A 25,309-nucleotide genomic window follows, 5' to 3' on the forward strand; every position below is an offset into this window, starting at 1 on the left:
CATCCTCAGCCCAGTTTAAATCTTCCCATCAGCCCATCTCTTCGTCGTCAGCGAAGGGTATCAAAGTAGAAATAAGTCAAAACAGATTTTCATGAACACTAAAAAGCAGACTGAATGAGAGCTTTCTATTTAAGCCAAGCGCGTTTATATACAAGTACAGGCCACATTTCAGTTCGAGATCAGGTTTATTCAAAAGATACTACTTTAATAGTCACAAATTACAAAAATCTTTCCCAAGGGTAAATTAGAAAGGCACATTAAAAGTATTAAGAATATATGTACATATGTGGAAAATATACTACAGTACATGTCAGGTACTGTCCGAAGAAAATAATGACTTTTGGAAGAACTTGAAGAAAATGAAGAAATTTTTTAAAGATTTGTATGAACAATCTTTCTTTACAGTTTAAGGGAAGAAAACAAAAATGCCCTCATAAAATATGGCAATTCATCTACCTCTAGGGCAGTAATTATTTTATAAATATATAAAAATATTAAAATATAGAATTTCTAACAAGTTTCGGGGGACAAGTTGAATTATGAACCCACCAAAAAAACAAAACACAACAAAATTAACACTATTTATTCCTGATGGTTTTTAAGTGCTTTGAAAAATAAACAATGGACTAAATTTGATTATTTTTTTCTCCTCCGACCCTCGGTAAGTTCATTCCAGGGGGTAAATGGAACTTGGAGAGTTTTTTCATTTATCCTCCGACAATGCAGAATTGCATGCTATATTCATAATCCAATAAATAACCAAAATGGGGCCTAAATTTCAAATTAACTGTAGTGATTGTAAGAAAAGCTTCTTGCATTCTTAGGAGACTGCTCACAATCAGCCCTCTGTGGACCTGCACAAGGTGAAAAGCAACAGGAAACAATGCAGCCATTGAGTCTTAATAGTAAAATTTCCAATAGGCCTCTGGCCTGATGAATACATTCATTTGTAAATTGTAAAAAAATGTACATGCATGCTTTCCTATGGAGCTCAGTGGATTGTGAGCCCCCATTGCCACCATAGAAAATACAGGTAAAAGTGTGGCATCATCAGTACAGAGGCTTACTAAGAAAAATGAATATAAAAGAGTAAAAACTCACTTATTCTTAAAAGATCATCCACATACTCCCTTGCATTCAACTGTGTGAATTCACCAAAGACAAGTCGTAATTGGTAAAACAGGACTTTTATGACAATCGGTCCAGCCCCCCCCCCCGAAAACCTTTAGAACAAACCTGTATTCGAAAAACATACCTGTTGTAATGATTTTCTTTTCATTATTTGGTAAGTGGTTATGCCTTTATGGAATTCCAATGAAAATTGACAACAAAACCATTTACACTTCACTCTTTTGTAAAATCTTTTCCTTTTTGAAGAAGTGAATATCAACTTTAAGTGAGTCTCCATGTCATCGGACCAAGTTTGAACGACTGGTAGATGTGCACATTTTCAAAATCTGCTGGACTTACTATTCACACTGAATAGAATACGGCCGCTTCACAATAGTGCGCCCTCAAGAGTTTGCAACCCGCGAAATTTGTCGACCCAATGCGCGTTTGGAAAGGGTCGACAAATTTCGTACGTTATGATTGGCCAACGCGTTGCAAACTCTTGGTGGCGCACTACTGTGAATCGCCCGTATTAATTAGAACTAACCACTAAAAAACCAGTTTCTCACCTGTATACAAACTACTGTTGTGTTGATTGGTGTCTTGTTTTGTTCGGTGATTTAGCATCTCCAAGCTGGATGGGGTTCTGATATTCCGGACCATGGGCCGATACTGATCCATTGCAAAGTTGAACGACAATGCTGTATCATTCAGAAATAAAATAGGTTAATAAAGGGCAGATGGAAATTTACCTCTAGTTTGGGTCTACATGTAATGATATTTCACTGACAGGAATTCGTGTATACAAAGGCACTGGAAAGGTCCTGTCTCGGACAACATTGTCTTGGAAGAAATTCCATGTTATTAAACAATATTTTGAAACATGTTTGTACCACCCACTGATGTGCACATACTTTGAATGAAGCAACTGAAAGAGATATAGGTATCAGATGCATTCGCCAGATTTCCATTTGACTGAGTTTGATTGTTTAGCATATGCCACTATCAATAAAGCTTCACAGACTGCATTGTTTTTAAATAATACACTTGAAAGAAACTGGCAATACTTTGTCAATAATTAAATGACTTCTCTTCCATACAAACAATGCTTTATTGAGTGGTGTTCACATCGCTAATTCTAGATAGGACAGTGGAAGTATCAAACACACTGGGGTCTTCCCATTGTAATCTCCTTGTGTAGATTATAAAGTATGAAAAAAAGAAGAAATTGCTCCTTTTGGACTCAGTTAAGCCAACAGTGCACTTTCTCTGCATGCTATTTTTCAGACTTTCAGCATGATGTATAGATGCCATTTACAAATGTGGTGAACATTGAGGGTGGTTAAGGGGGCAATGTGAAGAGCATATGGCGGTGTATTTTTTCCTGATGAACTCAACAAAAGAAGTCAAGACTTTGGTTTTGGGAATCCAGTCTAGTAGCTAGGACAATCTGCACATACCTGCAGGGGATGGGATGTAACGCTGGTAGTGAGGGCGTGCTCTGCTGACAAATGAGGAAGAATGCTGTGGTTCGCTAGCCATCTGCTTATTGCCTACAAGCCAACATAACATATGTGATAAATCTATGATAGACTGAATTTCAAGAGAGACAAATAGGTGAATCTTTTTTTCTGGAACTAAATTTCAATTAATACATGTATTCCATGGAATTATACATTAACTTGCCAGTGCATTCTGGGCAATCAGTGGGCTTGTTAGGTATGACATCATGGACAGAGTGGCATGTGTGAGCGTTTCTTTGTCCCTTCGATTCTTCCAGCAGGGCACGACTTGCACTTGTCACAGTCAATAATTTGCACACCGAGCAACTTTTGACCGGCACACGCAGTTTCCCCTCATGATTTCGGTTATCAGCATTGAACAGAAGTGCCCCCTCATCGATTGAAAAGAGCCACGTTGGTGGGAAGTATTTAACAGCTCTGTCCGAATGTGTTGTTAGAGTTAGATGTACGTCTTCACTGCACTGAAAATATGCGGAGACGCGCTGACAACAGACATAGCCGTAGCTCTAAAAGCCCCTTTTGGACACGGCAATGCAATATCTCATCCTCAAGCCTGGTTTCCAGAGCATCATTTTCCATGAACAGAGATACATGTAACCAAATTGGGAGCAATCTATGCACATCCTCTGGTATAATGTGCTTTAAACAAGTGAGGAAGTACAACGGCGCAACAACAAAATGTATTTCCCGCAAGATACACTACTGCTATGAAAAAAGCACCTTCTCCTGCTCCCACTCTGGATGGATGGACTTGAGTCACTGACTTGGTCTTGAGTCAGACTTGAGTTGCTTTTTGTTGACTTGAGACTTGAGCTGACTTGACTTGACAAAATATGACTTGTGACTTGACATGAATAAACTTGACTTCTTGACATTACCATTTAAATGACTACAACCACTTCACGACACAGAGTTTAAGAGAAGCAAGAATTCACATCATTAAATAACAACACTTGGAAAACAGTTCGTGCAACGTCTTTCAAACATTCAATGTGATGAAAATCTTTTGTAAATGTCATGTCAAAATGCACTTTAGACTATTTAATATTCAAATAAGGTGTTTTAGCGAGAATGTTTGACAAGTATGCAAGTTATTTGTGAATTCCCCTTACTTGATGCACTCCTTGAAACAGCCACATCAAACAGATAAACTGATTTTCGTTCATGCTAATGATTTTAATGTGCCAGTGCAGATGGGAACAATGCTGAAGCATGTTCTTGCAAGTGAAGTACATGCAATTTCTTTCAGAAATTGGCTTGACTTGAGACTTGACTTAAAGGTGGTGTACACCATTGGTAAAATCCTGAAAATGGGACTACCATATAATCCTCAAATATCTTACTTGAAGGAAAGTACATAACAGTCTCAATCAGTCTGTAAAATATTTCCACCCAGAATGTTGTAATTTTCAAGAAAACAAACATTTTGTTTTTTTTTACGATGGTCGGCCGACCATCGGAATAGAGTTCATTTCACTTCGCACATCACATCCTCTAACAGGCACCAATTTTCTATTTGGGCCAATGTAGTGTTTGCAGATGTTGTGGGAGTCTCCATTAATGAACGGATAAACCTAAAAGCAGCCAAAAATATACCAACATTTTTCTTTTACCAAAAACACTGTGAACTGAAATTACAGAAACCTGAGTGTTAGGCGTAAAGTAGAAAATAAATTGGATCAGTTTGAAGTTGAATTTTATTTACGGAAATTTTTCTTTAATGGGAAAACGTTGCGAATTCAAAATCACCCCTAGATAATAATGGTAGGATCCATTATGGCGGCTGTTTCCGAGCATGATGATTCTCGTCAACAAAAAGTACGATTTCCACATGTTAATCATCCCTTGTTCAAGACGTAATTCTTTTTTACTTATAATAATTATTAATGACTCAACTATGAATGCCGCTTTAGACTTTCACGCGACGGGTGGACTGACATGAAAGTGCCGTTATAAACACGATCGCGCGCACGTGCATTATAATATAGGCCTACTCGTTTCGATGTCACAGACACAAGTCGACTGCTGTGTTCCTGGATGAAGTTTTTCCACGAATCCGCAATGCTACATTGTCGAGGAGGCGCATTACTCCAAGGTAAGGGGTAAATTTACTGATTACTCCTAACCGTTGAAAAATGCTCCTTTTTTAAGGGAATGAGAACCTGTCACACCTGTTTCCCACCCTAACCCCGCGGACGTTGTTCGCTTGTACTACGAACGCCCTATAATTCATAGATTTTACGCAAGATAAACTACAAGACCTTCGATTTAAGCATTGAAAATGCCTCACTGTTTTTCTCGATTTTTCACAAAGCAGTTGACCCAAACATGAAACAAGTGAATGGAATGTCAGTTGCAGTGAATATTATACACTGTAATCAGCCAATCTTGTGAAATTACGACAAAAAACCAATGGTGTACCGTGTACACCACCTTTAACTTTATAGAAAAAAAGGGACTTTACCTGGAATTATATAACTTGGTTGCAACAAGGGTGGATAGCCCATAAGTGTAAATAGACCTAAGAGATAAAGAAAAGTAGTATATCATTGTACTTACCGTATATCTTATTCATCAGTACAGCATGTTTGAGAGCATTCAGCCGGGGTTGACTAATGCTCCCAGCCTTCGATGCTGACTGAAGCTTGTTCAAGTTGTAACCCCTCCAAGGTTGCTTGATAGTGTGGGCAGCTGACAGATGATGATCCCCTGCCTCATCTGACCTGGGGTCTATCCTGTGGTGTGACATAGGGACTTTTCTCCTGTTTGCCCATTGTTTAGTGTTACTGAAGTCCAGATAATGACTGACATTCCTGTGCAACTGGTGCTGCTTAAAACTAAAAAAAGATTGAAAAGGGTATAACTTGAAAATTTCTACAACACAAATAAAACAAAATAATGTATCCCACATAGGCATTTGAAAAGCTTTTATTACAAAACACCATTTTTGGTCAAAAAAAGTAAGGGAAGAAAGTATTTTAACATGTCCGCACTAGAATTACCAAATTCCAAAGAAATCGAAACCACTTTTAACTCACATATTTACGATTTTCTGAAGCAAGACTGAAACTGTATTTTTGAAATGCCAAACTAATTTTTGGCTTTCAGTGTTAATCCTTGGCTTTGCCAGTGGCAAGAGCTACTCAGCCATAGTCAAATGTCAAAACTATAAAGAAGAAATAAATGTTCTGTTCCTAAACGGCTCTGCATACATTTGAAGTTTTCTGGACTAAAACATCTTTCAAACTGCTGCAAGTACAACCATTTAGTAATTGCCTTACTTTTTCCATGCCCTTTGAATGGTGATTGCTGAGTCACTTTCCCTCCTCCAAACTGTGAGTCTCCGCCTCTCTCTCTCAACCACCTGTTGCCTATCCTCAGTTGACAATTGATGGGTGACAGTATTACCACCAGTGTGTGTACACCTGTCCTGTCCCCCAAGATGTCTCCTCTCCTCAAACTTCCCATGCTCTGTTCTTTTGTCACTTCCCGAAACAATGTCTGGATTACTGTTGCTGTTGTTTGAGTTTGCATTTGCAGTGCCAGCCCGAACGTCTGTATGGTTGTTCACAAGGGAAATATTATTTTCAGTTCTTTCTTGATTCCTCGCCATGATTTTTGCACCTTCTGATGACTGCAAATATAGGACGCTTGCAGTCTCCTGTTCTTTAACAAGATCATTCCTGTGCTCACTGCCTTTTCGTGTTTGTGATTCTCTTACATTAAGTTTGTCGAAGTTGGGCCTTCCCCTGTCTGAAGTGGTACGATCTGATGACTGGTTTTCATCTCTGACCTCTGACCTCAAGCTCCCATCCTCTCCTTTGATGTCTATATCCTCGTTGCTTGCTTTGCCAGCTGTCTGTATATCTGTTTCCCAGCATCGTTTCTTGGGTTGTCCCAACTCCAGTTCTGTTTCCAATTCACAATTGGTTTGTTCCAGTGGCAGTTCAGAAGACACTTCTTCAGTTTTTCCACTTTTCTCTATCTGATCACTGTTAAGTTGTCCTGTCTGGGCATCACAGTTTTCTGTGTTTGCTTTCAAAGTTTCTTTGGTCTCAATTTTCTTGGTCATTTCCACTCTCTTCCTACAAATGCAAAGTACACTGAATATCAGAAATGGCAAATACAACTGCTTTGTTTCCAAATTGACCAACATTAACCATGTCAGTTTTCAAATGTTCCACAGAAGCAAGAAATACCCCTTATGTGATTGTTACTTGAACCCTTCATTGTGTCTGAATATAATATTCATTTCATTTATTACAGTCATCCCAACAAATTTACATGAAAATTGATATTTCCATGTAATTCCCTAAAAAGGTTGTAAAATACAGTACAATGAATAATTACACAAAAGTATGACAACCAAACATACCGTAAGTTAGTACTATGTTACGCACAAATGAACAATTTACGGAAAGTACAACAAAGTGAACAAATTAGGGAGTGGTAATGAAAATGGGGGGGGGAGTAATAGGGTCAGGGATAGAGGGAAAGAGATAATAAGAACTGTGACAACAGGTTCGACAATGTGTGGGTTAGGGAAGGTTCAGAGTATGGTTAGAAATGCACCCCTAAATTGGCGTAATGCACCCTTTAGTTGGCAGACTGCACCCCTTAGATGGAAGAATGCTTAAAGTGCCAACAGGTGTTTCTACTTTCCCAAATTTGAGGTTCACTTACTTGGCAGCATCCTTCCTCAGCTGCTCGTGCTTCATAAGTAACTTCTTCCTCTCAACAAACGTTTTGCGGACTCGGTATCCTCGGAAGTAGGCCTGTATCCGAATGGCAGCGATGTCACGGATGCCTGTGATGGATAGCGCCCCCTGCTCGATCATATACTGTGCAATGTGATGGTGTTCATTCAGCAGGGCATAATCAAGAGGCGTGAAGCGGTCCTCCGTGTACTCAATGTGGTTGGGGAAGGCACAGTGGTCCAGCAGTAGCTTGGCGGCATCCAGATAACCAGAGCTGCAGCACCAGTGTAATGCAGTCATGCCCTATGCACAAACCACAGCAGTTGGAAACCATTCAACATAGAAATGTTGTTACAGTTTGTACAGGGTAAACATAACTACAACAGTGTCTGACATATGAGCATAAAAATGGCCAACAGACCTAAAACACAACAACATCACACACTGTTTACAGGTGCGCTTTCCTGCAAAGGCTCAATGGATCATGTCCCACCTTACTGCCATTAGATATAGTACACATGTAAGTAAAGCGTGAAGTGATCATGTTAGAGGTGTATTGGATTCAACTTTAGAAACTCTGTCATTTCATGTAGAAATATACTCAAAGCTTGAAATTAATAAGTGTCGATGACAACATCAGTTGACCAAGCTTATATGATCAAGAGTGTTGCCTCCATGGAAAGCATATCTGTCAGTGATTCAAACCTGGTATTGTGCTTTGTTTCATTTTGGAGACCCTGGAACTACCATTGTAGGCAAATTTTTGGAATACAAGCTGTGGCTTAAGCACTGATTCTCATGCTGAAAAATGTCTCTGTGGCTTATACACCAAGCGGTTTATACGGAAAACTTTGAAGCATAAAATCAGTCACAAAAGTAGGGTCTGGGCTACGCATACCATGTGCAGGTGGCGCAGTCATGTTTTCGTTGGTTGCTGCTTACATCTGAGAACTCGAACCTCGGAGAATAAGTCAAAATTTGAGTTTTCCGGATTTCAAGTTTTTAATGAATTCCCTGAGTCACGGAGTCATGAAACATATGCATGAAATGTGACGGGCCTACATAATCTTAAACTTTACTTGCCCTGTGGCAACATTTTTTAGTGATTATTTTCCTGTTTTTTTTATTCAGTCTCATGGTGTAATATTTGCAGACAAATAATCATTTTCCTTTTTTTTATTGTCGTGACCTAAAGATTTCTTTCTACCGTTAACCCTAACAGTCCTCAGTCCTCCAACAGGTAAAAGATTGAGGAGTGTTAGGGTTAAATAAGCATAAACTGCTTCAATGGTGTACCTTCGTGAGGCAGATCTGTTTTCTTTTCGCCGATCGTGTTCAGCATGACATGCCACAGAATTTCAGGTTTTTTCACTTGGGTTTTCTGATGACAACACTTTCTGTGGTCACTTGGTTATCGGAAAGAGTTGGCGATTGGATTGTCCATGAATGGGTCTGCGGTAGCAGTCAGGCTAGCCTGAAAACAGGGTTTGTCACAATTGCGGTGATACGTTTAGAGCGTGTGTGCCATACTGCACGCAGCTTGCATGCAACACAAGCGGTTCCAATGTGATGACTCGAACCAAGGTCTTGTGGTGGATTTTTCATTTCTGAAGCAATTTGGTTGTGTTTTTTTGATCGGCATCACAAAAACCTCGAGATAATCGGATGTAGTATTGTAGCCAGTTACAGAGGTATTTTTTAATAGCCTATTTTTTTGGCAAGAAATAGTCAACCTATGAGATAAAACGATCTTTCATTAACCGACTTTGAGTTACCAAGATTTTATTGTAAGTCCCTGACCACATAACTTTTGCGAGCCGCGGGAAAAAAAGAGGCAAGAGCTGATGTACGGCCCACACAGGACCACCATCCAGCCCGCAAAAAATATTAAGTTTTGAGGACTTAAAATTCACTTTTTATGGTGACACTCTTTCACATTTTGCTTACTTTTATTAGGATTGCATGTGTAGTGGAATCGTTGATGTACAGTACATGCTGTATTGGCACTTCAGCACGCAGCATGACGACCTTCGTGGTTGGATCATCAGTGCTGCGGTGCGGCTTATACGCTGACTTTAAATCTTAATTTGCCGATTTTTGCATGCTGTGGCTTATACAGCGGGCCGCTTATACTCCGAAAATTAAGGTACATGTATGCTGCCTAACCAGTCCGCACAGCATGCTAGCGATGGAATGGACCGAGAACTGACATACGTGCCATGTTTCCTTGTACTGTAAGTCATCACGTTTGCTGATGAAGGCCCATAATACATGGCTGCTGATCGGTCAATATATGGAGATCAAAAGGAAATGCTCTTAAAATAATCACAAGAGTTGCTCAGATATCAAAACGTGCTTGTACTCAATTGGACGTCGAGATTTACCTCGATATCCTGAGAATTTGGGTCAGCGCCCTTCTCAAGCAGCAAGGATATGCTGTTGGTGAATCCTCCATAACTGGCACATTGCAGCGGGGTTCTCCCATTGAAATCCTGGATGTTGGGGTCAATGCCCTCCCCAACCAGGATGGCACAGATACAGGTGTGGCCACCCAATGCTGCCCTGTACAAAAAATGACCACGTACAAACAAAGGCACGTCTTAAATTTGGAAAACCCATAAACACATGATATGGAATAATTGTCACAAACCATCACCTCTGCATTTCAGATCTATAATTGAAGACATTGAACTGTTAAAGCAATTTCATATTTCACTCAATCTTATTGATTGGCAGGTAAAATAAAAGCCATAAAGCTCTCCATAGACCCATATGTGTGCAGTAACAATCACAATCTTGTAAGGTTTTTATCAGTGTTGTACAGTCATTTGCAGAAGTTTAAGACCATCTTGAATTTTATTGGTATTTATGTCACTGGGCCTGCATTACATTGTCTCATTGAATGATTCCTTATGATTTTACAGTGGTGCATAACATCAGTGTAATGCTATATGACCATTTCAATGAAATTTTGTGGAAAGGTAGGTGTAGTAAGACATTTTGTCTGTAAGGCAGCATGGGTAAAAAAAGCCAGTCTAAGCAATCAGAAATAAAGGAGGGAACACTGAATATTAGACTGTTAAGATGTCAAATCATGGAATGGTAGTCAAAAATGTTCAACCAAGGTACCAAGGTTACACATTGAAAATAAACATAAGTTGCCATGATTGATTGGTTTAAGTTTGGTTTTCCTTCAGGTTAATGCATTTCCTATGGGTGGTCCTAAACTTTTGCAAATGACTGTAGTGGAGACCATCACAAGACCAGTCACAAAACAGGGTGAACAATGACAAAGGAATACTTCTGTTGCAGTTCATTTGAAGAGCTAGTGGCTTGAATTCAGACTGGAAGTCTTGTGTTGGTCTTGTGCTGAGTGTCTTGTGTGGTCTTGTGAGGGTCTTAAGTGGTCTCGACTACAGCACTGGTTTTTATGATGTTGTCTGTCTGGGTATTGATGGTTGTTCTGAAAAATTACTCATTCAAATGAAAACAGTACAATATGAATCGGAGGGGTTACTTCTTTCACAACAATGACGTTTCTAAACATACCAGTGAAGAGGTGACCGACCCTCTTGATCAATGATATCAACATGGGCACCACCTGTGATGAAATAAAAAAGACATCAATTAGCCAAAAAGAAGGTGATTTTCTTCCCAACTTATACACTGTACTTACATGTACAAGCAGTCCAATGACAAATCCATACACACTATTTGGATTTAAAAAAACTCTTACAGAGAGCCAGCTTAATATTTCAAAAGGACAAGTCATTCAAGAATATAAACATGTTCAACATATTTGGTTGACATAGGGCTGCCCTGATTGGGCTGACTTTACGCGCCTATTGCTATTTTCAAATGACCCCATTGCTATTTTCAAATGACCTCACTGCTATTCTCAAATGACCTCATTGCTATTCTCAAATGACGTCAGATGTGCTTCATTTTGAGCATATGCTGTGTGAATACCAAACTGGTTCATTCCAATTGCAGCAGCACCCAGAATAATTCAGCTGTATATTCAAAGTTGGCCAGTCCACCTTTAAGGCACCACTAGTCTGTGTAAATGGGCCCTTAGCATTTACGTGAATGGTCAGGAACATACCTTGTACAAGTGCTTTGGCCACAAGCGTATGGCCCATCTCTGCTGCCCTGAATAGTGGGGTATGTTTGGACTGATCCAGCATGTTCACATTTGCATCCAGCTATAAATCATTTCAGAAGAAACAATTCCTTGACATGGGTTTGCTCATCAATAATAGATTTCATATTTTTCAAAGATCTTAAAAAATTAATATATATGTAAACTATTCTGATGAATTCTGTTGATCAGCTCTTCCAAACTGAAGAAACAGATGCAGAGAAATTAGGCATGGATTTTGTTCTAAACTAATGGCTGTTTTCTAAATGGTTATGCCGGCCTTTCCAATCCTCTGGAAAGATTTTAAAGGATTGAAACTGTCACACAGAAACTTGAAGCTAATTTTGAATGATGCACTCCATCAAAGTATTGGGCCTTGTGCTGCACAGGCTCAGCCATGCATAAATTTAGGAACCTGACATCATCCGCACTGCTCTAGGATACTATTCCAACTGCCCCAACACACTTATGGGAACTGTTGGAGGCTTTGAATGATTACGACAGGGGTAATCCTCCAATGAACACATCTGAGAAATAATCAAGGTTTTAAGGGACTGAAGCTATATCCACTTTTCACATGGAGGCAGCTGGAGGATTTTACAGGACTGACGTTACATCCCAGCAAAAAAACCCCTTGGAGTAATGATTACGAATGTCTTACCTCTAGAAGTACTTGAATTGTGCTTGGATGGCCACACATAGCTGCCGCATGTAAGGCTGCAGAGAGAAATTAAAAAAAATGATACAATTATTGGAGACATATGGTGTGTGGCCCATAGAAAGTTGCAAATCTTTTCCCACTATGTAATGATTACTTCATCAGGCTCAATATCAGCAGAGAAAATCTCATCAAAATCTTGAGATGGAGATATGTCAAATAACCAAAAAAAATGGTAGGAAGATTTACACAATATTCCATTGCACAGGTCCCCTGTGTTATACTTCTATGGTCCCTCATAACACTTGCTGAGAAATTGATTCTGTATACAGTTGCTGACCAAAAGGCTTGCCTACTACTGTGGTGACTTATCTCAGAGAAATTGTGTGGTCATGTGACATTCTGACTTCGTTTGATGACATTCCACTAAATGCAGCTCACCTGTTGCACCCGTTTTATCCGTAGCATTGATGTCCGGCTGGCTGATGTCAACCATGCGTACAATCACGGCATCAGCACCTTTGCCAGCAGCCCACATCAGTGCGGTCCGCCCCTCCAGGTCTGGCTCATCCGTAATGCCATCACGACTCAGAAAAGCTGCCACCGTATCCTAATGGAACAAACACCATACAGCACTTATATCAGTTTGGTCAATTATGCTCAGTTCACACAGTAGTACATATACATTTGTCTTTTTCCGCACAATGTACAATGTCAGCCAGATTTGGACAGAGCAAAACATCAAAACAAGGTAGACGTACCTAAGTGCCTGACTGTTCAAACCTGGAACAGGTTCCAAATTATCTGCCTTAAGCAGAAACACCTTGAACCTGCGAAGTGCAGTTCCCAACAAAGGAGCCTCTGTTGCTAGGAAAATTGTGCCATCTCTTGGTCCTGCTTGGGGCTTATAGAGTTGAGCACTTGTAACCAACCTTACAACTTGCCTAGTAAGCTCTCTGTTTTACTAATTAATTTGTGATGTTAATTACGAGTACCTGATCCACAATTAAACCAGCTCAAGACGTGAACAGACAGGTTTTGGATATGAGGTTGCAAAGCATAGCCCTCGTACAAGTGTGTGGAAAATACTGATATTGATGCAATGAGCAGTGACGCATAGCAGCATACTATTAGTAATGGTGATAAAGTCACAATAATTACTTCAATTTGTTTTTCTTGTTTACTTACAGCATGGTTGTTCTGTGCAGCATAATGCAGGGGTGTTGCCCCGTTAGCATCTGAGCTGGTCACATTGGCACCTGCATCCAGCAAAAGGTCCACAATATGGGTGTGGCCAAGTACTGCTGCCCAGTGTAGAGGGGTGCGGAACATGTTGTCTAGAACCGACACATTGCACTTCACCAAGCTTGTCTAAGCCAACAACAAAAAATTAGAAAACACAAACTAAGGGAGCGTCTCATAATTCGGAACATTCACATTGAAATGCCGTGTTCTCATTCCGAAACAGTCGGCTGTCCAGTCACGTTCCACATGGAATGCTGTGTTCATTTGTGAGAACAGTCCGACGGGAACACGCGTTCCTGTTGGAACATCCTCATTCGGGTAGCTTTATATCTCCCATGTACTAACCTCAGCCCAATGTCCCAAAACAGAGCCTGCCAAGACAAACGAGTGTAGGTAAACTACTTTGCTTTTATGATAAGCTTAATTTTGAATAAGAATTGGAATTAAACTGAAGATGGAAATATGATGTGGCAAATTTGTTAATCTGATACGGAAATTTTGCTTTTGACTGAGATACAAAAGTGGAAAGCAATACCTGCTGACTGCATGGAGAATATATGTTGTATCACTGGGCTGTAGGCTTCAATACCTTAATTGCTTATTTGCCTCAGTCATGTCGTTCAACCTTTCTAGTGATTTTAAAAGACCTCTTCCCACACCCCTTCAATCACAGGTTACGTTTCCAAATTGTTTATGATATGATGGACTACTTCTGCACAGAAACAATGCCATGATAAACCCCTCTACCACGCAAGCCTGACGATGAGTAAAACACTCGCGGGTACAGACAATAACATTAAAACAATAAAATTACCGGTGTCCAGAAATATTCCCAAATTATTGTATGGTAAGTTATATGTCATGGTGAAAATGGAAACAACAAAAACAGGAGAAAAGTTAACCTTCATGAGGAGTAGATCACAAAATGCTGTGCCACGGCTGCCATGCTTCAGACATGGGGTCTAAAAACTGAATGCCAGAAATCTTCCTTCCTGATTGCAAATGTAACAGCCGGACCCTTCCGCTGAGAACATGCATTCCCAACGGAACGCTACCTAGAACGATCTATGCACAAAGTGGAACGATAGAACGCTAGCCTTACAGTGGTGAAGGGTCCAACGGAATGGGAATGTTCCTGATTTTTAGATGCTCCCTAACTCACTCTCAGAATCTCAATGAGGAGAGGATAACTTTCTTTCAATGAGACAGATCAGTATTTCACAAAAAAGCAAGGTAATTTAAGAACAATGCACCTGTTGTCATGCTTGATGCCCCATGAAACTATAAATGCAATGGAAGTGATCATACTAATAGGTTTCTACATGGGCAGTGTGGGTGGTATAAGTTGAATGCTTAGGAAAGGCTCTTCACAAAAATCCTTTAGGAGTGACAGATGAGCAATATTTGCCATTTGTCTCTTTTCATTTTGCTAGCCTTATTTTGACAGCAACTAACATTTCAATAATTCAACAATTAATTTTCATCTGAGACTGGTGGCAAGAGCAGAAATAAAAGCCTGAGCAGTATGAGCAAGTTCCAGTGATAATTATGATTAACTTTAGTTTGACCTGTATCACTGGAACGATGGAAGGTTGGACTATCGTTTTGACAATATTGGAACCAGGTTCTGGGCACAGTTACACAGCTAGGTTATCATTAGCCTTTTAGGTAATTACGTGTGAGTACAGAGTGAACCTTTGACATGAAACTAATTGCAGAAGAGCATAGAGACCGCGAACGCAAGGGGAGAGGCAACCAAAGGCAAAATGTGAGTATTTGAGTGACGATAGGATTCACAAAAACGGTTTGACTATTGTCAAGTGAGTGGAGCAGTACTGTGTGTGCAGTGCATATAAGGCAAGACTTTAAGTTGGTGCTTGGATCCACCAACATCCAGATTCAAAACTGGAAAAATAACATTTTTTATGTTGAGAAGTCTCGGATCCGCTGACCAACAATTAACCGATATAAATATAAAACAAAAATTCTTTTTTGCTCCACTGTCTGACTAATGGCCAAGTCCCCACTTTCAATTTTGTGTACTGTGGTCCTTGGTGGCTAGCGCTAGTGGAAAGGGATACCTCTTTTTTCTTTCCATTTTTGGACAAAACTTTTTTTTAATTCTTCCCTACTACTTGAAGACCCTTATTTGTTTTTCTTAAGACCATAGAAAATCCTTTTTGTTCTGTCCTCCTCTAAAATTTGTCTTACAAAAAAATGACCACCAACTTATGAAAAATGCTTGCCTTGGTAAGAGGCAACTGACAGAAATGGCAATGGTCAAATTATTCTAATCGCTTGAACTTGCTCTATATTGCCTAATTCTGTTAAACCTGGAGATAAAAATTCCTTTAGTTCACAACAACTAGCTTTGCCTGAATCTAATGCACACTTGATGCTTGAATGCCGGCAACAGACTGCAAACCCTTGAACTTTACATATCAATTTCTCTGCATGGTTCATTATTAATAAAAATTACTAGAATAATTTATACAGCGCATTTTTCTGAAGGTTACAATGCGCTGGGAAAAAAGCAACTGCAGGAAAGTAAACCACGTGCTAAGACAAAATTAGTGGGAGCAGATGACCAAAACCTAGAGTGGAAACAGATGAGATTTAAGTTTACAATTGAACTGTTGTAGGGAGTTGCAGTTACAAATACTAAGAGGTAACGAGTTCCAGCATCTGGGTCGAGCAACAGAAAAAGCCCTGTCTCCTACTTTTTTGAATGTACGTGGTATTTTTAGGTTGTGTTTTGAGCGAGGTTACTTCGGTTAGGTTTGCTGAGATCAAGAGAGTTGGTTATGTATTGAGGATGTGTGCCAGTTAGAGCTTTATATACATTGACGGCTGTTTTAAAGATGATGCGTTTTTGAACAGGTAACCAGTGTAGTTGTTGTAGAAGTGGTGACGAATAGCAGTGTTTGGGTTGTGTGAATATAATCCAGGCAATGTTGTTTTGAAGTTTCTGTAAACGATTTATGTCAGAGTGCTTCATTCCATTAAAATCAAACTCACCTGGAAGTTGATTAGCTGCTTGGCTATGGTCTCGTTGCCCTGGGCAACAGCCAGATGCAGGGCAGTCCGACCCTCGTAGTCCTGCCACGTGATCACACTGGGCTCTGTCTCCTGGTAAGACCAATGACAAGTGAATTGTCGTTACAAATAAACTACACCTACAAAGGGGGCTATCCACAAAGTAAATCTGCACAAAATACTGTTTTTTTAGACCCCTTTCCCTCATTACACAAAGCATAATACAAAGATATTGGTCAAGTATAACACTGTATATAAGTTCAAGGGGCTGAAACAATTTTGTTTCTTCCATTAATAGCTAAAGTGACATTCAAAACACTGATTTGACATGGCTAAGGTGCATGGCACAAAGCTGACATTCTGAGGAAAAAAAACACACCCCAAAATATGACATACATTGCAAAAAATTGACATCAGCTTCCCCTCGTGATGGGATTTAACCTAATGATGAATTTCCCTGGATCTATGTTATGACTGAGGCTTATTTTGTTATGTAAAAGTTTTCTTCCAAAGGTAACAAGTAGTTCTATGATCCACAAAACTGGTTCGCGGTCAACCCAATAGTAGAACTAGGTCAGAACTGACCAGTATAAGCTGCACGGTGTTGACGGCAGACGTGTCATGACCAGCACTCGCAGCCCAATGCAATGGCGTCTTGCCATCAACGTCAGGTATGCCAATGTTAGAATTCTGCAAGAAAATGACCAAGACACAATCCACTGACTGCTATAAAAACGTGTGTATTTCTTTTCAAATCCTGACAAGGAACTACAAGGCTTAGGACTTTGAAAAACCTGGAACACTAATGTGACAGGTATAAATTCATGTCTGAGAGACCAGCAGTTCAAGTTAACTGTCTATGGGTGCTCACACTGACCACTGTGACCTGAGGCACATCTGTACCATGAACATTATTTAGGTAGTAGGCAGGTTTCCAAAGCTTTGGTAAACGGCAAAAAATCTTGGTAAACTTGGAGCCAGTTCAACAATGATAACTTTATACAGTACAAGAGGTGACCATTCAGCCATTTGATAAAGAATTAATTGTCATAGTAGATGGCGTAAGTCCTATGTCTTCCTTTACTCTCTTTAGGAAGCAGCTTAGTAAATGCTTGTGTTCTCATTTATGGATTCTAATGCTTAGACTGAACCCTGTCAGCAGGGCAGAAAAGACAACTGGTTTCTTCATTGGACAGTCTCAACCATAGAAGTGATTCCTTAGGTATCCAATCAAAATGATACCTACGTGTTTAATAAGAAGCTTGACAGCCTCTTCATTCCCATAGGAAGAACTCCAGTGTAGGGCAGTCCTCTGTGAGAATAAAGTTCACAAGAAAATAAAAATTCTGCTCTATTTACAACAAATTAAGTACAACAAAATATCTGACTTGCTACAAACATGCAACTGGGAACTGAAGGGGAAAAAAAAGATTTCCAAATTACGCAACACGTTGTACAAAGTTAACAGTAGGTACACAAGAAGTACATACATGTGCATGACAAATGAAGTGTAGTTTTTAATCCCTTTTTCTTAACCCACTGAGTTGTGAGTCAACTATATTTGTAATCAAGATCAGAAATGTTCCTGGTACATGTACATGCCGTTGCTATTGGTTCCTGTATAAGGTTGTCAATTCTTCTGCATTTCATTACTTCTGTGTTGAGAACATCAATGCTTTTAGTTTTTCTCTTAATGAGCCATTTCGGTATTCCAACAGTGCATGCTCAGTGTGAGGCTATTTGGAATGGCTAAACATGCACTTGACCTTTTGTCCTATCAGCACAACCATACACTGACTCACACAGGTGCTTTGTTCCTGAAAGACCTTGGCTTTTAGAAATAATGGACTGGCTCACTGCTATGACATTTACCATGTACATAGAGCATGATTCCCACCTTTGCATTGTCCTGTTCATCTTGTTCCCCCGGCTCCAGCTGTTTAATCAGCAACATCAGACATTTGGTGTTGTCATGGCGAGTTGCTAGGTGCAATGCCGATTGTCCTTCCCTGTCTTTTATCCTCCAGTTGGCTCCCTTGGCTAGAAGGAGCTTGCAAAATCTGAGGTTACCCTTTAGTTAGACAAAAAATTAACATAAAATTACCTTGACAATACTCCCCAGGAATGGAAATCAATCACATATATCTTTTCCTCAATCTGACACAGTGCATCAAACTATTTACTGAAGCTCTTCCTTTCTTGATTCTGCTAAAAATCTCTGAAAAATTCTAAGAGGATTTTGAAGGACCTGGAAGGGTTGGGGGAATAACTTCCTGAATATGGGTTTCCACTGGCAGTTTATACAGAATGTACGGTACATGTGCATGTAGCTTGGACAAGACACACTTCATGAAGATAGAGGCTTTCTGTGCCTATGATATCCATGTAGAACAGGTGCAACCAATTAATGAAAATGGATGTCTTTCACACAGGTGCCAGGTGTCTAGTCTAGCCTTTCCCTACTTGCCACTGAAGGTGTACATGTACATGTACGGATAATGCACCAGTGTTTCAACTAAGTCATTTTTCTACAAGTCAAAAATGTTTTCCATAAGTCAAGTCACAAGTCACCTTTTCCCAAGTCGAGTCAAGTCCCAGGTCATTTTTTCAAGCCCATATGTATCTGATGTCAAAACCGTCCATGACATTTAAACATGTTCGCACTGAATGATAGCAAAAGCAAGATCTTGCAGTTCTCATCACATTTCAAAATGTAATTCTCCAAAAAGTAGAGACTGAAGTGCCAATAGGGCTGCCTGTATCATATCATCTGACAAAGTTTGAGATCTTGGGGTTATAATGGATTCAGATGGAACCACAGACACTTACATTTCTAGTTTGTGTAAGGTGGCATTTCACTTGTTCACTATGGTGCAGTTGTAAACTGTTTTGCAAAATAGGTCTAACCTCTTTGCCTCGTTCTGCATCATAATATGCTGATATTTTGTATGGGCAGCTTTTGTGCAAATGCCAAGTCACAGAGATATTATTCAAGATTGTATTTATTTCCTGAGTTGGTAATATCAAAACGTCAAATTTGTCCGAGTCAAGGCACAAGTCTCTTTGTTGTTAGTGAAGTCTCAATTTAAAAAAAGTACGATTTGTGTTTGACTTGAGTCCAAGCCAGCAATTCAAGTCGACAACAATGAAATACAGGTTCCCACCTTGTACGCTGCCCAGTGGAACGCAGTCCTCCCAACACTGTCAATGCTGTTGATATTGGCTCCATGCTTAATGAGATGCTCAGCGCATTCCAGTCGGTCAGCAAGTACAGTAAGCATCAGTGGAGTCCGTCCAAACTGATCCCCAGCATTGATATCATCATGACTATCTGTGGTCAATGTAGAATCACGCACATTGAAAAAACATCACTCAGATGTAAAAATGAACAGTTGTCAGATGCCTTCGGATGCATGCATGTGCACACATTCACAAACATACAACTGAAAGTTGATCATTCCAAACTGCTGGATACATGTGATACTCAAATGGGGAGGCGAAGCTGACAGTGGCCTGTTGGTTAGGAGTTGTGACTCCTTGTTAGAGGTCCACGGTTCAACTTAGCAGCTGGCAACACATTTTGACCTTTGTTAAGTCACTTTATTTACCCCTACTTGCCTCTTTCCACCCATGTGTATAAATGGGGCAACTGTGAGGGCTGAGATAATATCAGCACTGCTGGCTGCTGAATGGCCCTGCCTGATGAACTGGATAATAACTGAGACTACTGGTCCAATGGAAAGCACTAAACAAGAGTCTCCTTTGACAAATGCAATGCAATGCCACCTGTAAATTGGACTGTCAGCTACTTGCCAGGAGCACCCACAGTTCCACAGTACCAAATATATATGTACATGTATGAAACAGGGTTATTACATCTTTAATAGCTACAACAGTATTTTGTTTATATAACGGGTTTTGCCCTTACCCAACGTGTATATTAATAACAATAAACACTGTATGCTCAGTGCTTGTCCGAGAGCTTGCGAAGTCACAAGCTTACTCGCTTGCAACAGTATCCGCGTCAAACTACATGTACGTGTATGGTGTTGCATCACATGTTAAATTTGTGCACAGTGTTGATGCAAATTCCATTTTGGTTTTATGGGAATTAATAAGCATGATTTATTTTACTTCACTACGCATGGGCTCAATATGTATGCAAGAAAATTTTGGTTCACACATGAAATGGGGGGAATATATTTCGTTCACCTTTGTTACAAGTACAATCCAGTCCGTAGATCTATCAATACGCAAAACTATGATGTAAATGGATGGCACCCCATGTACAGGTAAGAACTTACTGTTGAGTAGTTTACTAAGTGCACTCTTGTCTCCGTTGACAGCAGCAGCATGTACGAGTGTGCTCTGTGCTATCCCTCCTTGGAGGGATGCACTGGATCCCATAATGCCTTGCTGCTGTTCCATTGTGGGGCCATTGTCACTGGCAGGCATGTCAATTCCTTGTTCTGCATGCACACGTCCACTTCTCATCTGTGAACAAACAAGTTTCAATGCCCGGCTCAGTGTCTAAATGCAGGCTGAAAAGGACAATAACACACAAGGACTTCACTTCCAATGTAGATGTAATTTCACGTACATTACTGTGCTAAAATGATGAATGACACTACATGAACTTATTTAATAAATTCAAATTGTCTGCAATAACAAAAAACCTCTGGATCACGTCCTTAACGACTTTCTACCAGCATCTCAAAAAGCAAGCTCAATTTTAATAACAATCAAATTCATGTATACATTGTGATAAACCTACACAGTGCTCTAACGCAAGGGACGTGTACGTAAGTGTAAGATGAGGGAATATCATATGTATAAATGTACGTGTAAATACCCAAAGTTAACAGTACTTACTCTAAAGCATTTGAAGAAATTGGAACACATTTCAACTACTCTTCTACAAATATCAGTACAACCAATAAAGAAGTTTGCATTGTTGGTACAGTGCTCTTACAACAAGTGCGGTATGTGCAAGAGGGAAAAAATGGAGAATTCCTTCAGCTTCCATCCACAGCACTTCAACTGAACCAGGGAGGTGAGCAAAGTTGTACATACTTGCAGACACCTCTGTGGTTAGATATGACTCAACGAGTTGACATTTTAGGTTTAGTCATTGGTGCACACAAGACTTAGCAGCCCTGAGTGATGATAGGAGAATCCGCTACTGACAGTTTTTCATTGTGCGTTGCTAGCCTGTACAGGAGCAGGCTTTTCTTGTGGTGGAGACTGTTGTCACGCTACAGTGATTTCTAAGCTTAAATGTCAACAGAGTGGAAGGGTACTGAAAGGCTTTACAGTTTTCTGGTCTTTATTTCTTGTGCAAAATAAAAAACCCCTGGGTATTACATTCACAAGGTGACAGGCTGAACTACATGTAGCAAATGTGGATTTACATGGACTTACAAAATTTGCCTGAACAGGAGGGTTCAAAGTCCACCATTTTCCAACTGAAATTAAATTGTGCGGAATTTTTGTTTTCCTATTTTCCATATTCAAATAAAATATACATCATCAAGAAATAACTCCTGTACTTGGCTTCGAAGAAACAATTTTAAAAGTCCTCATGGCTGGCACGTACATGCACATGTATTGTGAACATACTTTTTGCATTGTTTGCATTGATAAATTTTTCTTGTATGCACTTCTGTGCAACACTTTTCTTTGATGTATGAAAGCCTACTGATATTTTGGGGGTTGAATGCTGGGAACATTGCACTTTTTAGAAGCATTGCTTTTCTGGGAAAATGGGGGCACTGTTGCCCTATGATGTCATGCAGGGAAGATGTTGGTCACTTTATGTGTTTTTTTTTAACAAACTAAGAACTTTTGAACACATTTCTGAGAAAGTGTTGCTGTGTTTAAGGCACACAACAATGAGTCACCAAAACAGCATAGATGTAAATTTAGAACAGCTAAAAAAGTGTCACAAGTTCCTGCACTGCTTTGTTTACAAATCAATGCAGAATGAAGGTTTTCCTTCTAGGACATCATCACATACATGTACACTGTATTGAAATTCATATCAGCATAAAATCACAAAGACACTATACCTTGCCAATGAAATTAACTTAAACCAAAAATTGTCTTTTTTCATTGTTTACAGTAAAAAATCCCTTTAAATTACATACATGTAGGCATAGAGAATCATTCAGCTTTATCTATTTTGAAGAGGGCTTAAAAATTTCATGTGTAGCTTACTGCTACTTCCTAAGAAACCAGGCAGCTTCAATTTGAAATGTTTTTCTTGCCCTGTATAATATGACGGTTAGAAATAACTATTCCATTTTGTTCTTACATGTACACAGTGTTCACAGTTCGTACAGTTACAGTTCTACGTGTATTTTTACCTGCAGTGGCTTCGTACAATGGTGTACAAATGCTTGCCCCATCCAACCTTCATTTTACACAGCACCACAGATCTGTAAAACATAAAATAAGTTTGAAATATGAATTACAGAGGTTGGCAATATGCACTCTATGTTTGACCGTACACACTCTGGCAGTATTCTTTGCTGTAGCAAAGCACTCTCCATATTCAAGAATAAGTTACAAAAAATACAAAACTACTGCAAACTGCTTGCTGACTACAGTGACCTAAAATACAAATCTCAAAATATGGAGGGCCTCACGTTTCGATCCTGGCAGAATCTTTCTCAAAGGCCCTCCATATTTTAGTAACAATAAGTGAGCTTGAGAGGTTAATAAACTTTTAGCCTCCCAATTCAATGCAATGATTCCTATATTTAGTTAAGAAGTCGGAAAGAGTTCCTACGGATGCCACTTTGAAACCCCATGCACAAACCCTATGATGAGACTGGTCTGAAAAATTCTAAGTGTTTTCCAAGTAAACCCACCTACATGTAAATTGAACTTTTCTGGACATGTTTTTGCTTTCTGAAGACTAATAATAGATCACTATAGGGAATAACTACAGGTGTCCATATCATGTTCATTGTTCAATGCCACAAACACTCCTAGTACATGGTATGACATGGCATGGCCATTGGAATTTTTAAAAGTTGTAATTGTGATCAAGTAAATAATTATAGGCCTATCTCGGTTCTTACTACTTTTTCAAAACTTCTTGAATGAATAATTCACAACCGTATAATGGACTTTCTAGGTGAACAAGGCATAATTTCTGACTCTCAATTTGGAGTCCGTGAAAACCACTCAACTTCACGTGCTATCATTCACTTAATTAATCAAATAACTAATAATTTAGACGCATCCTCTGTTACAACTGGTTTATTCCTGGACCTCTCCAAGGCCTTTGATACAGTCAATCATAATATACTTCTAAACAAACTTGCTGATTATTGCATTTGAGGAACCGCCTTGGAGTGGTTCAGGAGTTACCTTTCAAATCGTCAGCAATTCGTATCTGTTAATGGTTCTCACTCCTCTGTGGGTACAGTTTTTCATGGAGTTCCGCAAGGATCCATCCTGGGGCCACTTTTATTTTCCATCTATATAAATGACTTTGTTCAATCTTCCGATTTGTTTACCTTTATTTTATTTGCTGATGACAGTAACCTATTCTATAGTCACCCTAATATTAATACTCTTTATTATAATGTTAATCTCGAGCTTACTACAGTTTCAAACTCACTTAAAGCAAATAGGTTGTCTCTTAATATTAGGAAGACTAACTATATGCTCTTTTGTAATAAGCAACATCACGAATTACCTGAAATCTTTATTGGTGATGTACAAATTGATAAAACCGATTGTCAAATTCCTAGGTCTGTATATTGAACAGAATCTTTCATGGAAAAAACAAATCAATAATATTTGCACAACTGTTTCAAAAAATATTGGAGTAATATGTAAACTAAAGCCATTTCTCCCTCAGGATGCACTATTCAAACCTTACAATACTTAAATTGTACCATATCTATCATATGGGGTATTAGCCTGGGGTAATTGTAGGGCAAGTTTAACCAATAGAATACTGAAACTGCAAAAAAGAGTTTTAAGAATGACCCACTCAGCCGCCTACCTTGACCATAGTACTCCACTGTTTTATTGTACAAAACTCTTAAAGTAAATGATATATTTCCTTCAGCTTGGGATCCTCATGCACCAGTTAAACACTAAAAAATTACCTAAATCCCATTTGTTCTATGTTTATAAAAAATGAAGAAGTGCACCATCATTTCACCAGACAGCACATGAAACTTCATCATTCTTTTGCACATAGGCCTACTACTCTTACACAAAATACAGTCAAGCATGAGGGCCCAGGCTGTGGAATTCCCTAGACACCTCTATAAAAAATCTCAGAGGGAACCTACTAACATTCAAGTGTAAATATAAAGCTAAACTATTAAGTGGTTAATCAAATTCTACTTAATACCATTTCATTTTTGTGTCTTACAGGGTTACAAGACTTAGTGTTTACATGTCCTACTGTCTTCTTGTTTAATCATGTTAATTGTTCGTCATTATTATTGTATTGATGGTAATGGGATCCCTACTCGATAAGCACTGCTTCTATGGAATCCCATCTACAACCATTTTCCTTCTTGTCATAAATTTACCGTACATAAGTACGTGGAAATAAATTAAAGAATTAATTAATGAATGAAGGAACGGTCCAAGTTGACCGGTGAGTGACTTTAATTTCAGTCTGTGTATGGGTGCAGTTAATTCTCACCTTATATTTTAATCCAGGAAGTCCCAATTACTAATGAGTAACCATCAGTAAAAGAAGAAAGAAGTAAATGTCTTAATTTCTTCAGAGAATATCCATTTGAAATTAAAGAGTCGAGTCTTCAAGTTCAACCAGTCATTAAATCAAACTGTACAGGTTGCCGGTTGCTATGGGCGCATCCATTTTTGAAATAACACCCCAAAATCTGTAGAGGGCGCTCGTTCA

At 39.3% G+C, this 25,309-nt stretch overlaps 1 protein-coding gene across 3 annotated transcripts; it reads right to left on the reverse strand.

Moving 5' to 3' along the window:
• Nucleotides 1-163: 163 nt before the first annotated feature.
• On the reverse strand, nt 164-25,285 carry LOC110986495 (inversin-like). 3 transcript variants are annotated; one of them, XM_022248439.2, is made up of 21 exons: nt 25,088-25,285; nt 22,776-22,847; nt 20,715-20,904; nt 19,575-19,741; nt 18,308-18,481; nt 17,657-17,722; nt 16,996-17,100; nt 16,393-16,503; nt 13,318-13,500; nt 12,571-12,739; nt 12,133-12,188; nt 11,436-11,535; nt 10,880-10,931; nt 9,715-9,892; nt 7,317-7,633; nt 5,915-6,718; nt 5,193-5,470; nt 2,571-2,663; nt 1,680-1,811; nt 1,102-1,141; nt 164-854 (listed from the first exon to the last, which is right to left on the reverse strand). In XM_022248439.2, exons 2-20 carry the CDS (start codon nt 22,815-22,817, stop codon nt 1,116-1,118), a joined length of 3,243 nt encoding a protein of 1,080 aa, XP_022104131.2. In that variant the 5' UTR covers nt 22,818-22,847; nt 25,088-25,285; the 3' UTR covers nt 164-854; nt 1,102-1,115. The 3 variants fall into 3 exon arrangements, with proteins under 3 accessions (XP_022104131.2, XP_022104090.2, XP_022104116.2); XM_022248398.2 differs by lacking the exon at nt 1,102-1,141; XM_022248424.2 differs by lacking the exons at nt 1,102-1,141; nt 22,776-22,847; nt 25,088-25,285 and adding an exon at nt 21,283-21,593.
• Between the last annotated feature and the right edge of the window lie 24 nt (nt 25,286-25,309).

Source organism: Acanthaster planci, linkage group LG03, assembly GCF_054643075.1.
Source record: "Acanthaster planci isolate LZ-2023a linkage group LG03, COTS_SCS, whole genome shotgun sequence".
NCBI classification, from domain to species: domain Eukaryota; kingdom Metazoa; phylum Echinodermata; class Asteroidea; order Valvatida; family Acanthasteridae; genus Acanthaster; species Acanthaster planci.